Source organism: Callospermophilus lateralis, chromosome 5, assembly GCF_048772815.1.
Source record: "Callospermophilus lateralis isolate mCalLat2 chromosome 5, mCalLat2.hap1, whole genome shotgun sequence".
Lineage (NCBI taxonomy): Eukaryota > Metazoa > Chordata > Mammalia > Rodentia > Sciuridae > Callospermophilus > Callospermophilus lateralis.
Window position 1 is genome coordinate 145138838 of NC_135309.1, and position 23114 is coordinate 145161951.

Genomic DNA, 23114 nt, shown 5'->3' on the forward strand with positions numbered 1-23114 from the left:
ACTCTGAGGAACATCTTGAACATGGAAAGTTCACTAGAAGTACATTCTAGTGAACTTTAGAAACCCAGAATCAAGGTTCATTATATGGAAAGAATGATGGCTCAAAAAGTCGATGGGGAAGCAAATTGTGAAGACTCTGGAATGCCAGGATGTTAGAGTCTGGACTTTGTTTCATGAGCAGTGGAGAGCTCCCAAAGGCTTGAAGGGATAAGAGACACGATGATATTTATGATTTAAGTATTTGGCTTTGGTATTAGGGTAGAGGATGGATTGGGAAGGATACCAGTGAGGAGGTAGTTTAAATAGTATAGGAAAGATGATGGTCCAAATTGAGGCAGTTTTGGTATAAGTGGGTGATATTAGAAAAGTTATGTTAAAGAAGATATTTACAAAACTTAGTTAAAGGAAGAACAAAAGAATAACTTGGAGGAAAAATGATCTGAATTATGAATCTGAGATAAAAATCATGCTATTAATAAAGAAGGGATCCATTGGAGGAGAAAGACTTAGTAGGTCTTGTGTGAAATCTGTGGAATTTGAAATATTCATGTGAGCCAGGTGTGGTGGCTTCAGTGCCTGTAATTCCAGTGACTAAGGAGGCTGAGGCAGGAAGATTGTAAGTTCAAGGTCAACCTGAGAAAATTAGTAAGATATTGCCTAAGACAAAAAAAAAAAAAAAAAAAAAAAAGGACTGGGAATGTAGCTCAAGTAAATGTGTTCAATCCCCAATACCAAAATAAACAAGGAAACACATAAATAGATAAAAACCGAAATGTCCTTATGACATCCAAATGCAAATGTCCAAAGAACTATAATTTTGAGGTTGGAGTTCAGAAAAAAGATTGGGACTGAAGATAAATATTTGAAAAATCAACATAATTAAAGTAGATGAGATGTCAGAAGTGGATAAGTTGCTCATAAGGAAAGCATAGCATGGAAGAGACAGACCAGGGCAGACTGTCATAGTTGAGGGGTTGCCAGGAAAGAGCTGGGAAAGAGCTATCTAGGTAGAAGGTCCATAGTACAGACACCAGGGGAGTATATTACTCAAGAAAGAGCCGTTGTTTAGAGAGAAAAAAAACTTTCAAAGGAAACATGTTTGGGGCATAAAGAAGTCACCAGTGGCCTTCCGAGAGGGCAGTTTCCAAGGACTGAGAGGCAGGAATGAGATCCCAGTGGTTGGGGCTTGGATGGGAGGCAAATAAGTATCAATGGTGTCCAAAACTTGTCCTTGGGAAAAATTTTATAGCAAAGGGAAGAACAGAAAAGCAGCTTGAATTTCTTTTTCATGTGGTTTATCAATTTGTAAAGAACTACTGTGTCCCCGACTCACTTGATTCCCTGCACAACTCCAGGAGGTGTTGAGGGCACGTGTTGACACGCTTGGGTACAAACTGAAGTTAAGAAGAAATTTAAAGGCTTAATCAAGGTCACTTATAGCAAATCAAGAACTAAATATGGAACTTTAGACCTTTCCATAGTGTCCAGACTGAATGTTTCTGAGGTGTTGGCGCCATTTGGATATAGGAGGACAATAGAGAGCTACTGGGAGGTTTTGTGCTAAGGGGATGCTATGTTTAAGTCACTGCCTGATGGAAACAAATCTGGTAGTGATATGTAGGATGTGTTAGTCGAACAGACATTTCAGTGGAGTAGACAGGATGTGGCTTCAAATCAGGACACGGCTTTAAATAAATATCCAATCACATGCTGAGAAAGTTATGTCCCTTTTAGTTCTCCAGAACCTCTTCTGTGTATGTTAAGGAGAAGGTCTCAGTTTGCCAATATGTTTCTAACACCTCTCAAATACTCTCTAACATCACTCTTGAACAAAATTCTCTTCAGGCTGAGAACATTTGCAAACATCTGTGTCTCACTAGAAAGAACTGGATTGCATTGCTTATTGTTCACTCTGTTTTTCTGTTTACTTTCTCCTTATGACCAGAAATGTTGATTTCTGATTAATTATAATTAAGTGTATCTAAACAAAATGTTGAATTAATAAAAACTACTGTCAATTCTAAGACAAGCAACACGCACACATAGGGGATCATGAATGCATATTCTAAATGAATGCATGTCTAAAGTTTGTGCCCAAGTATATCATTAATGCATGTCTAAAGTTTGAGAAATTCTGGAATTGGAAACTTTTGCAATAAGAGTAATGAAGGTTTAGACCAGATTGGGATCATGGAAGTGGGAATAGAGAAGAAGAAAAGAAAGCTCTGAAAATTCCTTCTCCCATTTCTTTTCTTTTCTTTTTTTCTTTTTAAATTCAGGTCAGGGCTGGGGATGTGGCTCAAGCGGTAGCGCGCGCTCGCCTGGCATGCGTTCGGCCCGGGGTTCGAACATAAAAAACAAAAGATGTTGTGTCCGCCAATGATTAAAATATAAATATTAAATTCTCTCTCTCTGTTTCTCTCTCTCTCTCTCTCTTTAAAAAAATTTAGGTCACATTTCTTTTTTTTTAATATTTTAAGCTATAGATGGACACAATATCTTTTTTTTTATGTGGTGCTGGGAATTGAACCCAGTGCTTCACACATGCTAGGCAAGTGCTCTACCACTGAGCCACAACCCCAGCCCACCTTCTCCCATTTCTTAGGATGCTTTTAGTTGCAATAATGGAAAACTTAAAAGGACTCATGCAATACTATGAATTTATTCTTTCATATATCAAGAAGGCCTGTGGTAGGGTGGCTCCAGGATTGGTTATCAGAGCTTCATTAGCATCAGTAAATGCTCAGCTTCCATTTATCTTCCAACCTCAGCAATCAGGCTTTTCCCATTGGCTCCAAGACAGATGATGTGGTTCCAGGAATCCCATTTCAACATAAGGTGTTTTCAGTGCAACAAGAAGACATCTCTTCTTGAGCTGAAGAGTAAAGTAGAGAAGCCTTTCCCTGAAGGCACCTCCACCAAAAGATTTTCCTTCAGGATTCATTGGCCAAAAAAGTACCACATATTCATTCCAAAACTAATTAATGCAAAGGAGAATCAAATGGCTGTAGACTAACTATGGGTGATTCTCTACGCTAAAGACAGAGATCCTTTTCTCTATGATGGAATTCTCAATAATAGGAGCTCTGTTAATAAATATGGTCAGGAGGCAATCAGTTGTCTTTTACAACTACTGAGCGAGCTGCAGGTTTACTCCCAAATGCCAGTGGTTTTGAAATTCCTCAGATTCACTCTTGCATAGAAGTGGGAAGTTCCTAAGACTTGAGTTTTTTTATTTCTAAAACTTCTACTTTGCTCTTCTCTCCATGTGTTGGATTAAGGCAGAACGAAATACTTCCACTGCAAAGTCAACTTCTGGCTTAGTGATGCACATTGGGGGTGCGATGCGGAAGGTCTGGGAAGAGAGGAAAATAGAGCAACAAATCATCAGAGAATCAAATGGCTTTGAGGAAAATGCACTAAACTAAGACTCCCACAGTGTTTTTATGACATTTCTTACATTTCTCTCATCTCTCCTTCTCCTTGTTCCAGAGCCATCTCCAAATGTTTCTCTTTTTGTCATCTGTTCACTTCCTTGTCTACCACCTTTACTGAAATCTTGAGTGCCTCTCTACACTCACTTACTGCCATCACCAAGGTGACCTCCCTCTCTCCGTATAGAACCCAACCAATTAGCTTCATTTTTCTGATGGACCAAACTCTCAGAACTTTTATCTCCATTTCTCTGCATCCACTCACACCCAAAACCAATGTCATGAGCCTTCTTTTCACCAGAATAACCAATTTCGGATTCCCATTTATACCTACCTACCCTTTTCACCCCAAGCCCCAGTCTCCTCATCCCTTCATTATCTTCAGGTCTTTCTCCCCTCTCAGATCTCTTCCTTTCATTCCTACCAGCCTGGAGCACACCGTTGACTGAAGTATGCTCTCACCTGCCCTTTCAGTTTGCTTGCATTTCCACCTTTATGCCACTAATACCCACATGGCCCAATCTCAGCCTGATTAAAGCTATAACTGAACTGCTTTCCTCCGACTCACATGACTGAGAAGTGTTAAGGAAGTCACAGAGCATGCCTGATGACACCACCCAAGGTCTCCAGCGTCTCCCCATCTCTGAGATTCTTATTGACCTCCGCCAATTTTCTCTCTCCTTCTAAACCTCCAGTATCCTTAATTTTCTTTATCCACTCCTATGCTTTTCATTCTATTTTATAGGCAACCATGCCTCATAATTCTTGGAGAAAGTTAAAGCTGCCAAGCAAGACCTTTCTATAAACTTGTTTGCTCTGACAGCCATCTATGTCCTTTTCCAATGGTTCAGAGAAGGAGATGTCCTTACTGACTCCAAATCATCTGTCTGTGCCCTTGACCTTGGACACTCCCATCACCACCACTCCAGAAAACACCCCTGGGTTCTCTTGCATCTATCATTTCTTTTCAACTTCTCTTCAACTTTCCCTCAGCTTCTAAACTTAGTAGGCTTAAAGCTCTCTCTCACAATCCAAATCACAACAAATAACCATCTGAGGTGATTCCTGGTCCCCTCTAGCTACAGTACAGGTATTGTCCTCCTCCTTTTATTCAAACATATTAGAAAGATGGGTTGATGCCTATTGGGCATTAGTTTTCACTTCACATCCCATTTCCAATCCCATCTACATCCCAGTCCATGTTAGTATGGTTTCTGTTCCTGGAACTTTCTGACATTACTGGACTAAAATCAACTGGAGAATCCATTGGGCATTTCTTGCTCTTATCCTTCCTGTCCACTTCATGTTTTGGACCTTCCTTTTTCCTGAACCTCTCTACTCTCTTGCTTCCACTCTCTTCTAACCTTCTTCATGCTGTCTGCCCCTTTCTGTCTCCATCTGGGCACCTTTCCCTTTTGCCATCAAATGGTGGTTTTACCACACCTCACTGTGCCTATCACCTAGACACTGGCTTCCTGTGTCATGTCCTGATCCTCTCTCACCACTTAGATGCTGAAACTCTCAGCTGTGGTCTTCATTTTAGCCCTGCAGACTTGACTATAGCCAGATGCTCACAAGCTACTGCAAATGGAGCATGTTCAAGGATGAATTCATTCAGGTCCACCTGAACCAAGTCAGAATTCCAAAATTATCCTTCGAATGTCTCCGCTGTCCTTTCAACCACTGCTCAAGTTCAAACAGCATCCTAAGCCACACCCCCTGTACTCCACACTCCCTGAGTCCAGTTTTGTCACCTTAGGTTTATTGCTATCAGAGGACAGATTCAGAAAAGACTGCCAGACTCTAAATCTTCATTCTTCCACTTACTAGCTATATGACTTGGGCAATTAACCTCTCCATGCCTCTTTTTATTTATCTGTACAATAGGATAATTAGCATTATTTCCTAGGCTTTTTGAGGTCATTTCATGAGTTCATACAGGGAAAATGTTGAAAACAGCCCCTGGACATTGGTAAACAGTCTGCTAGTCCAAAAGGCTGACCATTGTCCTCCTATAAACACTTCTTTTTATATTTGAAGTTGAGTTCACAAGATTGCATTGTAATTTTCTGATTATATGTTTTTCTCTCCTATCAACTTCATGAAGGAGGAACCAGCCTTACTTATCATTGTATCTTCAGTTTTCAGCATAGCACCTGCTGCTTAGTGCTTAATAAATGTTGGCCAAGTAATAAAGGAATAGTTAAGTAAGTGAACAATTGTTTCATGTCTTTATAACTCACAGAGCTGAGGATTTTAATAATTAAGTTTTGTTATCTAATTTATACAAAACAAATATTTAGAGTTTATTTAGAGGTCTTGACTAATAGCTCGAATTTTCTCTGGAAAATATGAGGCAAGAAATGGATATGTCAGTAGGAGGCAGGAATGGACCAGGGAAACTGGCAGAAATGAGAAATGCTTGAAATTGTCAGAGACACTGAGCTCCAATTAGATAGGAGCAAGAAGTTCTGGTTTCCTATTGTGCAATTGGTCAACTATAGACAATAATTCATTGCATATTTTAAAAAGCTTCAAGAAAGAATTTTGAATATTCTCACCACAAAGAAATGATAAATGGGGCTGGGGATATAGCTCAGTTGATAGAGTACTTGTCTCACATGCACAAGGTCCTGGGTTCAATCCCCAGCACCACACACACAAAAAAAGATAAATGAGGTGATATATATGCTTACCCTTGTTTGGACATTACACAATGTATATAGAATCTGAAACATCAGATAGTACCCCACAAATAAGTATAATTATTATGCGTCATATTTTTTTTAATGGGCAAGAAAGATGATAGAGCACAAGAACAAATTAGGGGAGCTGACATTACTCTTACTCTTAAATCTTTGCCCTGGTGGCCATCCCTGGTGTGGGACCTGTCGGTGTGAGGGATTTAGGGACAGATCATGTAGCTCACAGCAGCAGTACCTCAGTGAGCAGCTCAGGGGCAGGTCCTGACTGTGAAGCTGGGATTTGGCTTTTCCAGGAAGGGAGCCGGGAGAGAGCTCCATCTCTGATTTTCCCAACCAGAGTTTGAGGGCACTGGCCGTATCTGGTCTTGAGTACCGCACTAGGGACCATGCCCAGTAGGTCCCCCACCTCTTCTGCAGGGATCAGTTGGGACTTCCAAGGCTGTTAGGTGGCTCCCTGCCACAATGGTCACTTGCTTTGTGAGCAAGTTCATAAAGTCAGAACTCAGGGCTGAGTCAATGATGGCTAGGATTTCTTTAACAGGAGTTAAAACTAACTCATAAGTGAGACACGGTGTATATTGCATGACTGTTAGGTCTCTACCATTCTCCATACCATTAATTATGTGGGCTGGCTGTACATCTTAAGCTTGCCAGGATCTGCTTCCTGCAGAACTGTGATAACCAAACCATTTCACTACAGCGCCCTCTCGTGGCCACAGGGAGGACTAACTGCCCCTTTTGAGAATGCCTGAGCAGTCCCCTTAGAGCCTACTGTCCTGAAGAAAAGCCACCTGCCTTGGCATCTCAGCGATATCCTACCTAAAAGGACAGTTAAACATCAGCCTTTCTCTTACCTGAGAAAAAATGCCGCCTCTTCCCACTATGAGACCCATGTTTTTGCAGTCCTCATGGATTTGACTTACTTCTTGAAGAGGAAGGGGCTGGCGGCTCATCTGTGAATACATTTTAAAAATGTTTCCTAATTGGTGTTTGCATGGTTAGAAGAACTATTTCCCAAGAGGGAGAAAACAAAACAAAAGGAAAGCAATGAATGAGCCTGTAATTAAATAAAGCTGTTAATTCGCTGAACCAGATTTTTGGAGGGTGTTATTAAAAATATTTGTCTTTATTCCACTTCATCCCAAATTCCCAGGAACCAGATGAAATTCCATACAGATAGCCAGTGAATCTTGGCTCTGCTAATGGCTACCTTGGGAGTCTGGTTCCTCAATAACTGGATTTGGAGTCTGTGTTATTTATGTTGAAATCCTTCTCAACTCTTCACTGTGTTCTTCTGCCCATGCAAAGGGCGCATTTCAAAGTCCAGGAAGTGGCTCAACAGTTGCTCAAGGGCACCAGCAGCCCAAGTGTTCCCTGGGTCCTGGCATGGCCAGGAAGCTGGGGTGGGGCCATTGTGTCCTCATCTTTCCCGCTTGTGGAATTTGCTCCCCACCCCACCCCACCCACAAGACTTCATCTTCAGCGGGAGGAAAGGTAAACCCTTCAGGACCCAGAGGCGGTGTCTGATTTCTAGGTAACTGAGGTTGTTGCTCCCCTGGGTGGGGGCTCAACGTGTCAATTCCCTTTGGTGACAGCAAGCTTCAGCTTGCATTGTTTCTGTGTATCTCCTGACTGTTTCATCTGTGAGCATAAATCTCTCCCTCTAATTATGTTTTATTTTTAAGTCTGATTTTGTGTTTCTTACATAAAAGGCCTATCACAGTACAAATACTTGGGATTCACCTTAGGCCACATCAGAATATTTGGGCTGGGCTTAGGATTTGTGTTTAACGGGTGCTGCTCAGATCTCAGATGGCCAGGCAAGGATCTGCTCCATTCCTCCTCCATTGCTGCCCTGGCTGTCTGGTTTTAGGTACATAAAACATGATCCTTGCTCCTGACAGTCCCTGCAGGTAGAGAAGGGCTCCTTCCACTTCCATGGTCAGTTTTATCATTCTCAGCACTTCCTATCTGCCCTCCTATGGGCTTTGGTGTCTATTTTCTTCTCCCCAGTGCCTCTTGACACAGCCCTTTCTGAAAATTCTCTATTCCTTGTAAGGTGTCTGTATCTTTTTTTTTTTCTTCATTTTTTTTAAGTTGTAGATGGACTCAATATCTCTATTCATTTATTTTTATGTGGTGCTGAGGATCAAACCGAGTGCCTCACTCATTTTTGGCAAGTGCTCTACCTCTGAGCTGTAGCCCCAGCTCAGGGGTCTGTATCTTACTATGCAATGTGTCTGACTTCCAAGGGCCCCTTTTGTTTGCATATTTTAAAATTTGTCTTAAAGTTTTATGAAAAGAAAAGTAACATTCCAGCTTTCAGATTATTGGTAATGGAGTATCTGGGATGGGAGAAAAAGACTAAGATCTTCTCTTCGAACTCCAAATTTCACCATGCATTCTTGCTTGCCCCTGAGATTTTCATTTATTGGAGAGGGAAGACTAAGATAATTGAGTGTCAAATTGTGAGAATTGGAGAAAAGTTAAGTGAGATTTGAAGGAACAGATATCAGAGGGGCCAGCATTATTAGAAAGGCTTGGGTTGGTGGAGGCCTTGCTCAACTTTATGGATCTGTAAAGATGGAGTTTGTCTGGCCTCACCCCAACATTGGTCTGGACCAGACCTCCTTATTTCCTTTCCATCTTACCCGACCCCAACCTCAACAGCTATGACTAATTGAATATCTTGTCTGCATTCCACAAGGACAGGCAGGGCCAGAAACTCCAAGTGACAGGGCAGCCTGCTCAGGCCTTCATGTTCATGCTTGTGTCTCAATTGCTTGAAAACAAAATTACTTATGTGCTTCTTTTTGGATGCAGAATGTAGCTTTAGGCATCCGTTTTTTATCTCTTTAAGTTTTTACTTTTTTTTTTTTTGACAAATCTGTATTTAAACAATTATAAGAATAATACATGATTATTGAAAAAAAAAATCCAATGGTAAAAGTGCAGGAAGTAATACTGAAAATTTTCCTCTCCCTCTATTCTATGCCTAAGGACATATTGTATTGATAATCTGATGTGAACTAGGCACTCTTTCTTTGCACGAAAATACATTTATATGCATATTTAAAAATAAGTTATAATGTTGTTCTGTGGTCAGGCATGGTGGCACATGCCTGTAATACCAGTGACTCAGAAGATTGAAGCAAGAGGATTCAAGTTTGAGGCCAGCCAGGACAACTTAGTGAGACTGTCCCAAAATAATAAATAAAAGAAGGTCTGGGGATATAGCTCAGTGGAAGAGTGCCCCTGGGTTCAATACCCAGAACTGAAAAAAAATTATGCAATTTTCTTTTAATAATTACAATATATTTTGGACATCTTTCCATGTAAGTATATTTGGACATAGTCTTAAAACTTACCTCATATTTCACTGTTTGCCAGTAATATGTCCAATCTCCTACTATTGGGCATTTAGGTTGTTTCTAATTTTTCATGATTGTAAACAATGCAGCAAACATCCCTATTCAAAAAATCTTTATATATTTTTGTATTTTTAGGATACATTTTTGGAAGTAGAATTGCAAGACCAAAAAGTCTAAACATTTAAAATTTTGATAGTTACAAACAAATTGCTGTCCAAAGAACTGCACCAATTTACATTCTAACCAAGTATATGAGAGGTGGAAATATCATTCTGGATTATGCTGGCTAGCACTATAGCAGAGCTCTGGGCTATTATAATTACATGAATGTGGTCTGAAGCATTGCAGGAGGCAATCCACAAAGCACCTACCACATGCTTTGTTTCCTGGCCACAAAATTATTAAAGAAAATAAGATATTTAAACAATAAAAACTAAGTCTGTACATGGTTTATGTCATAGATTGAAAGTTTCTGCCACCAAACCCCAGTTCATATGTTGAAACCTAATTCCCAGTGTAATAGTATTAGCAGATGGGCCTTCAGGAGGTGATTAGGTCATGAGGGTGGAACCCTTATGAGTGAAATTAGTTCCCTTATGAAAGGTCAAGAGAGTTCCCTTGCCCCTTCTGCCATGTGAGGTTTCAGAAAGAAGGTGGCCATCTATGAACCAAGAAGTGAACCATAGCCTAATATTGATCTGATGTCACCTTTATCTTGGACCTTTCAGCCTCTAGGACTTTAAAAAATGAATTTTTTTTGTCCATAAGACACTCAGTTTATGGAACACCGTCAGAGCTGTCCAAGATGGTGCAGAAGATCTGTCCACAGGAGCTCCTTTGTCAGGGAGTACTTGAGGAATACTCTGAAGGGTGGAGCCAATAGATGAGGGAGAAGAAAAAGGAAACTTTAGGGAGAAAGGGGGAGTGTGTAGACCTTGTAGAAGACCAGGACTTCCACGGAAGAGGCAGAGAGGAGAGGTGACATTTGTGTGTAGGATAGTGAATGGCATTCAGGGGACAGAGAGTAGAACTAGGGAAAGGAGGAGCTGGGATTCTAATCTGGGTGCAGCCCGTGCTTAAAACTGATATATGGCAGAGGGAGGAGAAAAAGATTTCATTCTAAAGGCACTGTTTAGGGACTGGTTTCGTTTTTCCCACAAAAGGGTTTGAACATATTTCCACACCAAAACATGAATCTATGCCATTGGTATTAGGGATGTGCCACAATGTATCTCTTTTGTATCAGTGGCCATTTGAGAAGATTCTGATGTTTTACTGTGAAAGTTCTCATGAACATCTTTGTTCATGGGTCTATGAGCACACAGAAATTGAGTTTGGCATAATGACACACCTCTTCTTTTGTTGGGTTTACCTCTCTGGAGTCCAGACTTGAATTTAGATATCTTGCATGGAGTTCATGGGGTGAGAACTAGGGTGGACTCAAAACAATCTGGTACTGGGTGACCAGCTGAAGATAATAAGTACGATGTGGCTCATGAACCAGAGTGCTCTGCCTCAGGTTACTTTATTTCAACTCTATTTAACTATCCCAGCTTTGTACTGACTATTAATGAAGAGTCTTATGTCTATGGTGTGACCTGAATATTATAAGAACTGAGAATCAGTACTTCTAAAGTAGAAGGGTATGGTTAAGACCAAATAACAAGGAATCAGTTGCCCACTTTCTATCTTGTGGACAAAAGTTAGGGCTATGAGATTGTTCTGGGAACTCTTGGCCCTGTCAAGATTCCCCCTCTCTTCTCTCCGTACAGCATCCAATTCTTGTTTTAGGGAGAAAAGTCACAATTTCTTAGTGGCATGGACTCTAGTGTCGACGAGATCTGCATGATCTGCTAGCATTTTGTTCATAGTCAATACTACCTCCCTATCTCTGAAGGGCTTCACTGAGTCTTGCTATCTATGCCACCCTCTCCTTCTTCCAAGAGTGAAAAAAGAGTGTGTTTTTAGCTGGTGCTTCCTACCTCCTGCTGGCGCTGAGTAGCCACCAGATCAGAACCTACCTTGTCCTGCACCATTTCTATCCCTATCATGAGGCCCTTGCCTCGGACATCTCCAACAATGTCAAACTCATCCCGCAGCTTAGCAAGCTTCAGTAACATGTAGGTTCCAACTTCTTGACAGTTTTCTTGTAGTTTTTCTTCTTCAATCACCTGTTGAGAAAAAGCCCCAAATGAGCTTATGTGACCAAAGTTTCAAGATTGACTGAGAAGCACAGAGAGATAAATGTCTATGACCCTCTTACAGTAACCAGGCACACCAAACCCCAAATGTCCAGTGTGGACACACCATGGATAACACAAAAAGATTTGCAGAAAGCAATTAAAAGGTCTCCGTGAAAGGGATGCTTCTCCCAAACACTCCCACTTTCAGGGGTAAGAAAAATTTAGGAGAGAATATAAGGTATGTGTCAGTATGTCAGTAACATAGATTCCATAATCCAGAATTTCATGATGTCCAGGCTTTGCTGAACTAGGGTGCAGTGATAAAAAATATAAATGTTCTGAGGAAAGAAATTTCACAGGTGCTTTCTCTGCTGAGGGTGAGTGACCTTTGTCCTGCATCCTTCAGCCTGACCCAAGCTCTCATAGCCTAAGTGCCCCACCTTGGGACCCTGCCTTCTTTAGCTGAGCTGAGCCCTGTGTTTACCCAGAGCCAGGTCATCTGAAGATATTAAAGGATTTTCAACTAAGTTCTACTCATAGCAGACACCTATGATTCTTGACAAGACACATGAAATATACTACTTCTATATTTAGATGATAGTAATTGCATGATTCCAGGCAAATCTTGACATTTTTAAGACCTATTGGTTCACTTAAACCCTCTCTGCTTTCTAAATTGGTTGAGATGATACAGCACTTAAAAAAACAAAAAGAGTTAGCAGTGTATACAAAATAAAATAAATTACACATTTCTACCCACATTTTCTCATCTCATAACTTGATCATCTTTGAAGATAAATCTTTAGTTAGCAAAACAGTTTTACTTACTTATTTTTATTTCAAAGTACTTCTAAATTCAATTTTTCAAATAGGTAAATCATATTCATGTTTCAAAAGTTTTAGAGTGTAAATGGGTAGATGGTAGAATGATTCCTGTTGACCCCTCACCCCAGCCAGTTTCCATTCCTACAAATTTATGAACTTCTTAGACATTTTTGCAGAAATACATTATGCTTATCTAAGCAAATAATATGATGTATTTTTGAAAGGACTTTTTCTAAAAGGACATTTTCAAGAGGAAAATATGCTAATACAAGGCTAAATCAATGGTATAGGGATGAACAGTTGTTAATAGTACCTGAATTACCTAGTTATAACCACATACAACTTAGTTTTTCATTATTTATGATAGTGAAACAAAAGAAAGGAAGAAAAACATACAATGCAAGGCTAAAATTAAGATAAAAAGATGGATAGAAGTTAGCAACTATCCATAAGACACTATACAGATAACATTGCCACCTGGCGAGGCAAATTCTTACACTTCCCATGTATGTGGGGTTTATTATGTATTATTTCTTATCTAATATACTTTAAGCACCCGAAGTAGAACTTAAAAAAGGGGGGAGGCAGAGTAATAATTGGAAACCTAACTGAAGTTGATGAATATTTAATTAGCTCTTCACTTCATGCAACGTGTGAGTTCTGACATTGGGTGGTTTTCAAATAGATATTCTGTGAAATGTGCAATGTTGATGTGAGTGCTGGAACAAACCTCGAGCACAGCAGATCCAATGGCACAGGCCAAGGGGTTCCCTCCAAAGGTATTGAAGTGAAGCAGGCGTTTAGCCAAAGATCTGGCAATTTCTAGGGGTAGAAAATAGAAAGTGGATAGAGTGACACATTCCTACCTGTCACCTCCCAGCACACCACTGTGGTTATGTTTACTTAGGAAAAGGCATCAGGGCTCATTCATTCATCATTCATCTAATAGGATGTTATGGACCCTAACCTAACCTCAGCTGTGACTGTTTGGAGATTGTGCCTTTGAGAAGGCACCTATTGTAAAGGCTATGTGAAGATATAACAAGAAGGTGGCCATTTGCAAGCCAGGGAGAGAAGTCCCAACACAAACCAACCCTGTTGGCACTTTGATCTCGGACTTCTAGTCTTCAAATCTGTGAGGAAATCAGTGTCTGTTGTTTAAGAGACCCAGTGTGGCATTTTGTCTTGTCAGCTTGAGCTAATACAGGGGGTAAAGAGAAAGAGCCTACTTGCTCAATGAGAAGTTTAATAACAAAATTTATAATGTGTTGTATGGGTGGGAAAGTACCTTGAAATTTTGGACATATTGGGAATTTTGTATAGAACCTTAAATTAACTAAACCCCTGAGTTCTACTTGAGATAAAGTGTCAAGAAAAAAAATCTCACATCAAAATCTAGTAATGTGATTCCAATTGTTTCGGAGTTGGTCATGTTCATTGTACTTTACCTTCGATGACCATATTTTTGGACATGTACTCATTCAATAAACACAGTGAAATATCACAGGGGCACCTAATTAGTGGTTTACAAATGTGCTTATTATTGGTGGGAAATATAAATACAATGATTTTAAGAGCTTCAATAATCAATGGTTTATAAAAAAAAAGACACATAGCAAAACCTAGTTCCATGGAATATGTATTCTAACATTCATTTCATAGAATGTTCTGGGTAAGTGAGATTTTACTTGTATTTGGCTGTTTTGTTCATTAGACATTTGAATGGAGAAATCTGTCTCTCCAACCTTGAATCACAGGTAATCATATAAGAATCTTTTTGAAGACTATGACTCTTAGAAGTTCCAGAGTTGGGTTTGATTTTGTAGCACATTTTCCTATCCTTTATCAGTGTCTTGGGACCCTGCATTCAATTGTGGGGAAGGGAGAATTAGTCTTCCCTAAAGCAAAAGGGCTGGCTTTTTTCTATCTGCCCCACAGTCTGGCAGACAGACTGTTTCTCTTTCATTTGCTTGTTAAATGCATCATGTAGTTCCCATGACTGCCTCCAACCCACATAAGTTTCTACCTGTATGCTTGATACCATTGCCAATGCAGGAGGGCCAGGAGCAAGAACAAACTTTTGGGGTCCTACCTGGAGTAGTCACAACTGCTGCCATGGGAAAGCCATTCCCAATCCCTTTTGCCATGGTGACAATGTCAGGCATCACATCATGGGTTTGGAAGCCCCAGAAGTGAGAGCCCAACCTTCCAAATCCTGTCTGTACCTGATGAAGACAGATGCAAAATCATTGGAAACCTTTTAAGGATTTTTTTTTTAAATCTGAGTCTCTGTTCTTTTTCCTTTTCTTCTCCCTGCCCTTCTCCTTCCTTCTCTGCCCAGCTCATCCAGTTAATTCAGAAGTTGAACTTCTGTTATCTAGAAATTGCAGTGGCTTGGACTGAAAGTTGACCTTAGTTTTTTGTGTGTCATGTCCTCTCTCTCTCTGGAAGATCCCTTTCCTGCTTCCTCATTTTGCTAACTTCATGTCTATCAAAACCAGGCTTACTCATTATCTGGTCTAGTAAGCTTTTCCTGAGCTCCCACTCAAGGTACATGCCATCAGAACCTCTCACTGTGGACTTTCATCTCCACTGCACATGTCCAATAGCAGGGACTTTGCCTTATTCCTCCCCTATGCACAATGTCTAGCACAGTGCTTGATACAAAAAAGACACTTAATATTAGTAGAATGAATGAAGGGGTGGCAGAAATGATTGATTGAATAAAGCCTGACAAATATCTCCATGAAAATTTCTGACAGGGCTTTTCTGGTGAAGGTAAACTTGATCTCTTTCTGACTCAGTCTCTCTGTCTGTCTCCACACATGTACACACATGAGCAGGTCCTGGCTTAGTTTACTGGCAGGTTGGAGAAGGGAGGATGAGCACTGCAGGTGGGGATTAGGTATAGAAGAAGCTCATTCTAATATGCAATTAAAAGAGCAAGTTTCTTTCTCAGGCTCCCTTCTTGTTTTCCTTACTCTCTCCTGGTCACTTCAACAAAGGCAGATTCCTGGGGTTATTCTTAGATGATACTAACCAGTGTAGGAGAAGGGCTCACATATAGGAGTCAGAAAGATCTGGGCAGAATCCTGAGTCTTTTACTTCCTAGTCATGGGCCTTTGGGAAAGCTGATTAATTGGCCCAAATGAGATACTGTAGTGAAGCCTATACATTTTGTCTTTCTGCCTGTCTTCCTCTTTCACTTTATCTAGGAGCCACAAGTCGATGGTATAAATGGTGAAACATCAAATTACCTGAACAATGAACAAAATTGTGCAGAGCAGTAAACCATGATTAGTCACTTAGGAAGAATCAATATTAAGACAGAGATGGATCACTCCCAGGCAAATAACTCAAGTGCCTTCCTGGAAGTGGAGCAGCTGGGTCTATAACAGAGATAAGGTGGGACTCTGAATGTGCAATCTGCCTAAAAGCAGTTAATTTCAAATTCATTAGGACAGCCTTTAGGACAGGCCTTAAGGTCACCCTATGTGAGAACAGCATCCAATTATATTCTTGAAAGACATGAAACCACATCTCTTGAAAAATTCTGAAATTCTTATTTTCTTTGAATTCCTCCCACCTTCTCTCTAGTTGGTCCCACCATGGCAGCTCAAAATGTGCTATTTAGAGGCCAAAGTTCATCCACTTCCCTGATGTAGCTAGTTTCAAAATGATTGACTTTAGTTTTCTTTTGTGAATAGCGGGTGAACTTTGTTCAGGCAGGTCCTGGCTTAGTTTACCGGCAGGTTGGAGAAGGGAGGATGAGCACTGCAGGAGGAGCCTGGCCCAAGCCATGCTAGTACACTAGGGCAGCAGGACTCTGGGGGCATAACAGACACCGGGTAAAGAACTGGTGGCATTTACAAAATCTCTGCCAAGGGACAGTGCAACATCAGTTGAATTTTTACTCAAAGAAAACTGTTCATGTACAGATGGTGGAACTGAAACAGGCATGAAACACAAGTTCTCCACCTGTCCTTGGTAGGTCTAGCTAGGTATTAGTGCAATCATGAAGGGTCACCTTGCAGTGAGCTGGGAGGACATCCATGCCTGGTGGCCATTCTTTGGCTGTTTATCTCCTGGCTATTCTCAGATGACAAAAGTCTGTTTTATTTGATATGCTGTAATATGAGGTATAATGTAAGTATATCCATCCTTTTAAAAACATGAGCTAGAACTCATACAGCCCATGAGTTTTATTGTCTTCAAAGTAGTTCTGTTGGGCATACTGTGTGCTTAATACAACAGTGCTGTCTCCACTCCACTAGTTTGCAAATTTTTCAAGAACTATTTTCTAAATGTCAGCAATAGAGGCACTTGACTGGATTATAATTTATAAAACTATCCCTTCCAGGCAAGTTCAGTCAGAAAAGTATATGCTGCCAGATTGGTTAATATTATTTTGGTAAAAATTAATATTAATATTAATTTGGTAAAAATTAAGATGGAAATTTGGTTATGAGATTAAATTTCTTATATGATTTGCTAGTGTTCTTGTAGCAATCCCCAAAAAGAATTAAAGAAAAAAAAACACAAATAGTAATGGTAGCATAATCTATGCCTGTTAGTAACTTATTTGATAGACATCAACTTGGATGTTGATGTTCTATTGTACTTGTTAAACCAACCAAGTAATCTACTAACAAACCAGCCAGCCAACTGGAAGAAGCTTCCTTCATTTATGGTCACGCTCCAAGTTTGTGCACTTGCTGCTTTCCTCCTGGAATTCCAAGGAGGATTTGAAGAATTTTCTCTCTGTGACTGTCTTGTTCCCATTGCACCAAGTTACACCCTCGGATTGCTACTCACTTCATCGGCAATGCACACACCTCCCCTTTCTCGCACCAGCTTGAAGGCTTCCTTGAGAAACCCCTTTGGGTACTGGACAATGCCATTCACACCCTGCAAAAGACCAAACCAAGAAGACCTGTAACATCAGCACAAAGATCTTTCACAGTTTTAGAAAAAAGAAGATGGATCATTATCACTATTAACATGATAGTAATGCTAGCAGTGTTTTATATTTTTAAATATTTACAAACTTTTTTTCCTAATTAGTTATATATGACAGCAGAATGCATTTCATTTCCTTGTACACAAATGGAGCACAACTTTTCATTTCTCTGGTCGTACACAATGCAGAGTTGCACCATTTGTGCAATCATACATGTACCTAGGGTAATGATGTCCATCTCATTACACCATCTTATCTACCCCCATGCCCCCTCCCTTCACCCCCTCCCTTCACCCCCTCTCCTTTGCTCAATCTAAAGTTCCTCCTTCTTCCCATGCCCCCTCCCACTATTATGGCTCAGCATCCACTTATCAGAGAGAATGTTCAGCCTTTGGCTTTTTGGAATTGGTTTACTTCGCTCAGCATGATATTCTCCAACTCCATCCATTTACCTGCAAATGTTAGCAGTGTTTTAAACATCCTGCAGAACTGTTCAAACCATGGGTGAGAAAAGGAGCCATTACTATTATGTCATGCTTTTTGGGAAAAGGAAACAAACTTTATTCTTTTGTTAGAGTACAAGAAAGTAGAATAATGGGATTTGGTGAAACTTAAGAAAACTCCCCCTGAAAATGTAGGGTGTTAAGCACATAAAAATCACTGGGGTTTCCTTATTCCTGAGAATTGTTGCAATTCAGTAGCTTTATGTATCTGTTCAGTGTGGGAATGGAGGAGATGGATCTTTAAAGGTTAACAGAAAACTAGAACATTATTTTTTTCTTTTCTTTTTTTTTAAGGGACCAAGACAATGAATTGAATTTGAAAAGGGATATAGTAATGGGCATTTAATTAATTTGAAATTGTTGAACATGTATGAGTTAAAATTCTCTGATAATGGGACACTGATCAACTAATGTGTATGGTTCTTACACCCACCTGAATTGGCTCTGCAAAAAATCCAGCAATTGACTTGGCCACAGAAGTGTTCAGAGTGTCTTTGAACTGTTCAATATATTGCTCTTTAGCTTGGCAGCAGTCTGCAACAAATAAACACACAAACCACAGCATTTGAAGATATGAGGAAGGCATCCAGAAGAATGGGAAGAAACAGAAAAGAAGCAGAAACAGGGTGAGCAAATTGGTTAGAGATCCTCATAAAATGGTAAACTAGGATATGAGGACATTTGTTTCTGTGTGAACCAATTATACTGATTAGGACAGCCATAGAGACATGAACAAACCACTTAAATAATTTCTATCTGGGGAAGAAATGTCTCATTTCTCAATGAGTCTGGTATAGCTAGCTATTTTACCTAAGGTTATCCATTCCCTCAAATGAATGCATTTAATTCTAATGTAATTGGACTATTTATTTGAAAATAACTCATTTACTTTTTATTACAACTTAATATGATGTACAATTTTAAAATACAAGATGTTCCTGTCTTCAGAGTTAGTTAATATGTCTGTAAAACAATTGGAATTCAGGCTATGGAGGAATGTGCTAGAACCAGATAACTTGGTATCTGCGGTAGTCATGAACACTGGATCCTGTGCTGTTGTCAACACACCTTTTTTTCCTTTAACTGAGGGAAGGAACTGTGCCTTATTCATTTTTAGAATCTGTGTCCAAACAAAAATGTGTCTGGTATACTGTAATTGCTTAGTAAATTTTTAATGAATTAATAGGGAAATAAATGGTAGAAATTGTGATTGGTGTGAGACATTGAGCAATTTCACTTGAAAGTCTTTCTTTTAGGGAATAAAGTGTCCTTGTTCAAGTATCCTCTAAGTCCTTAACTCATTAATTCTCTTTTTGGCTGGATTCATCTGTGGATAAACCCACCCACTGAGTTTTAAATGCCAGTTTTTCTTTTTTATTACTAGAAGATATATTAGTTTTCAAAACTTGCATTTTCATTTCTTATAATTACTTATTCCCTACCCACAGTATATTTGATTTTCTCTAAATACATCAAACATATTCATCTTATTGTCTGTCTGACAGTTGTGTTGAAATCCTCATGGGTCTTTTTCTTGATTGTGAAGTTTTGTTTCCTTATATGTTAGGTTTTTTTTGACTATAGGTATTTTACTTTCCTCCAGATTTCATTTGTGAGAATTCTTTGCGGCCTAGAATGGGTTAGGTTTCTCCAGAGCACATTTGCGTTTGCAGTTCTTGGGCACACAGGTATTCCCAGCCTAAGATTCCTCTCAATTATCAGCTTGAGATAGTGACATATATATAAAAAAAAAACCTGTGTATATGTCATGTATCATTCTCATTACCATCACCACCACCACCACCACCACCACCATCATCATCATCATCAATCATGATGATCAGCCAGTAGTTCAATTTTCAGTGATGATTCCTACTAGGTCCTCTTTACTTCCATTAAACATGAGGATGAGAATCCTTGAAGATCTTTTTGCATGTGATGAGTTGTTGGTGCATTTACTTCTAGTTGAACTACAAGGATGTGACCTCTTGGGAATTCCAGCTCTGTGGCTGGAGAGCCTTCCCTATCCAATCCCTTCCTTTGTCTGGGCTCTGGACTTTGTCATCTTTGCCCTGTACTCCACAGAGCTATGAACACTGAAGTATAGAGTCCCCTAGGCAAAAGTGTAGTGCCCCCTAGGCAAAAGCTGGCTGCAGTACCCTGATAACCATTTTGGGTTTCTGAGAATTTTTTTCTTTGATTTTTTTCTTTTTGTTAGAAATCCACAATTTTAAAAATTTAAGACACCTGTAAAATTTCAAAGATAAAATGAATTCTACTATCATGTGTAACTAAAAAGAACTAAGAAAAATTAAAAGAAATTTTCAAAGTTTAGAAATGAGGTATGGGTAAGAAAAATCTAAGATATGATTTTAACTTAATAGTTCAATGTGTTACTAGTGGAATACTTTAGGATTTTGAAAATGACCTTTAACCACATTTTACCCCCTTTAGATTGTTTTGACAGGTCTAGTAGAACAAGTTGTAAATTGTAAGAATACTTTAGCTTAAGAATCTCTCAAGGATGGGCTGGGGCTGGTGCTGGGGCTCAGTGGTAGCACACTTGCCTGGCATGTGTGAGGCACTGGGCAGTTCTCAACACCACATATAAATAAATAAAATAAAGGTCTATCAACAACTAAAAATATATATATTTAAAAAAAAGAATGTCTCATGGAGTATATTATACAGGTAAGTGGGAACATTTTTGTCATTCTTTAGACTCATTTTATCTTTCATTTTTATTGTTTTAAAAAAACCTTGATAGAATAGAAAATAAGCTCTCCTGAGTAAAGAATTTTCCTTTCTCCAAGTAAGAACTTGGTCTTCATGTGATTCCCACCCTCCCCAAAAGTGTAGAAAAGAGTGATCTCTGAGTTCCTAGTTTTGCTAGTTTTAGTTTAATTGGAGGTGTACTTCGGCTAGTGGAATATTTATTTCTTGGCTTATGTTTAAATAGGTTTAAAAGTAATGTACTTGAGTTTAGTTGTATAAAATTAAATAGGTTTTTGTATAAATAGGAACTTTGATTGTCATAGGTGAGTTCAGAATATTATATGAAATATTTTACTTGTATTAATCAAGTAATATTTGATTTTCAGAGATTTCTGAGAATTCTTACTTTTTGAATCATGCTTTTACAGAGGGATGTTTTCATACTTTATCCTGAATTTTCATTTGATTTTTACCTGGAGCTAACTCAGGCTATCATATTGCTACCAGCAGTGGTTTTCCACCCAACCTAAATGTCTGAAAAGTAATCATATTTACATTTCCACTCTGCTTAAAGATGCTCAACATATTCCTGATGGGCATGACAGATACTTCACTAGCTGTAAATTTTACCACATAGATAGGCATGAAATCCTGTGGGTGGGAGAGAAGTTGAGGAGGGAGAAGATTGTCTAGGAGGGTTGCCCAAGCTTTGGAAGCCACCATCAGTATGTCATCCCAGAAGGTGGGGACAACTAAGGGAACCAGTAAGGCGAGAGAGCAAGCCTTCTACTCTGGAATACCAAGGTCCCCGCTCAATTGCATCTGTATGTGACTGAACATTCAGAATTTTTATCCATACTTTTAGTTTTGTCTTAGACAGCACCACAGCATCTCTGTGGTCAGCAGGAGGAATGCAGAGGGAGATGTGGATGGGGTGGGAGCCTCAGACCCTTGACAAAGAAAGCAGACTGAGTGTGTACAGGGCATCACCACCTACCATTGACCACTTGCAGCCTGTCTCCTGATGGCTAGAGATATGGAAGGCAAACTGCCAGCAATCCTCATCAAATGAAACCATGAATACATTGTGTTCTTCAGCTCTTCAGTAAAAAGTGGGAAAAACACTACCTGACCTCAGACATCTTTTTAGGGTACGTGTGCTATTTGGGAAAGGTTGATGAGAGAGCTACCTGATATCTTTGGTTAATGGAGGTTGGGGGTTGGGGCTGTGAGGAAGGAGAAAAGGATATCAAATCTAAAAAGTAGATTTTCAGTCCCACTTATGTCATTTTGATAAGAGAAGAAGGGGACAAATAAATCCATGCTGAAATTCCTTTTTTTTTTTCTTTAGGAAAGGAAAACAGGGTTTTTCTTTGGGTGTTTTGGGTAACCCTAAAGGATGGATCAGACATATGTTCAAAATACATAATTTGGAGATTTAACAAGCCCAGAGAAGTCAGCAAAATCAACTCCAAAAGCTTAAATTTGGGGAAACTCATACAAGGGAAAGTTTTGCTTGAACTTATGCTAGACATTTCATGATCCACCCACACATTCAGTGATGAAAGGGGTCATCTACTGTGTTCATCTCTTTATTTCACACTTGCTTCATTGGTTCATTGCTATAGCTCTAGGTCAGGCCACCTCTGGAGAGACTTGGTGCATTGGTGTCTCCATGACAACATCAAGGAGATGTGGCTGCTCTGCTGCATACAGCAGAGTAGCTGCGGGAGAGTCTATTTTAGTTGGTGATACAGAAGGAGTTAAGCAGAGTCAGAAATCAAGAAAGAACAGCAATTTTTAAGGAAAAGGAAGGTTTCCTTCCAAAAGGAGAATAAAATGATTAATATCAGGTTCAGGACATTGAGGGGGGCAGTGTGTGATGAGAGATGAATTTCGTCCCGGGTTACATCTGAAAGTTGGGGCTTTGGAATAAACCTCTGGAGAGAAAAAAAATCCTGGGGAGATAGAGTAAGAGAATTAAATCTACCACATAAAATCTACACTAGTTTCATGGAATGGCCCCTTATAAGCTGGGATTTGATGACTTAAACATAGCAGGGGTAAGTCTCTACCATAGCTGGCTCCTGTATGCATCCAGTGAACAAAGAGAAACTGAGAACTGGAACCATCTGTACTCAGAGCACTTATATGTTGGGATGCATCTGTGAATACACCAGTTTGAAAACAAAGACCCAAACTTCTTGGGTTCTAAAGGCCCTAGAAGAGGGCGTTTTGTATTTCAATCCTGTTTAAATATATGTGATCTGTCTTGTCCCTTGAAGATGAGTTAAAAAAGAAAAACTGACTTCAGATACACCAAAAACAGCTCAGAGAAGCAAAAATGTACATCTGTCACTATAATTTAGTCTCTAAATACCACAAAAGAGATGACTATGGTGGCCTGGCATTTTCAAG

At 39.6% G+C, this 23114-nt stretch overlaps 1 protein-coding gene across 1 annotated transcript in view; it reads right to left on the reverse strand.

The window, feature by feature from the left end:
- Positions 1-3162: 3162 nt before the first annotated feature.
- Positions 3163-23114, reverse strand: part of Agxt2 (alanine--glyoxylate aminotransferase 2) — a 35671-nt gene continuing 15719 nt past the window's right edge. Inside the window, exons 8-14 of the mRNA XM_076856189.1 lie at positions 18415-18515; positions 17334-17426; positions 14611-14743; positions 13249-13340; positions 11532-11681; positions 6994-7092; positions 3163-3355 (exon numbers count right to left, since the gene is read on the reverse strand). Coding sequence (XP_076712304.1) covers positions 3248-3355; positions 6994-7092; positions 11532-11681; positions 13249-13340; positions 14611-14743; positions 17334-17426; positions 18415-18515 — 776 coding nt within the window. The 3' untranslated portion in view covers positions 3163-3247. The remainder of the gene's footprint in view (positions 3356-6993; positions 7093-11531; positions 11682-13248; positions 13341-14610; positions 14744-17333; positions 17427-18414; positions 18516-23114) is intronic.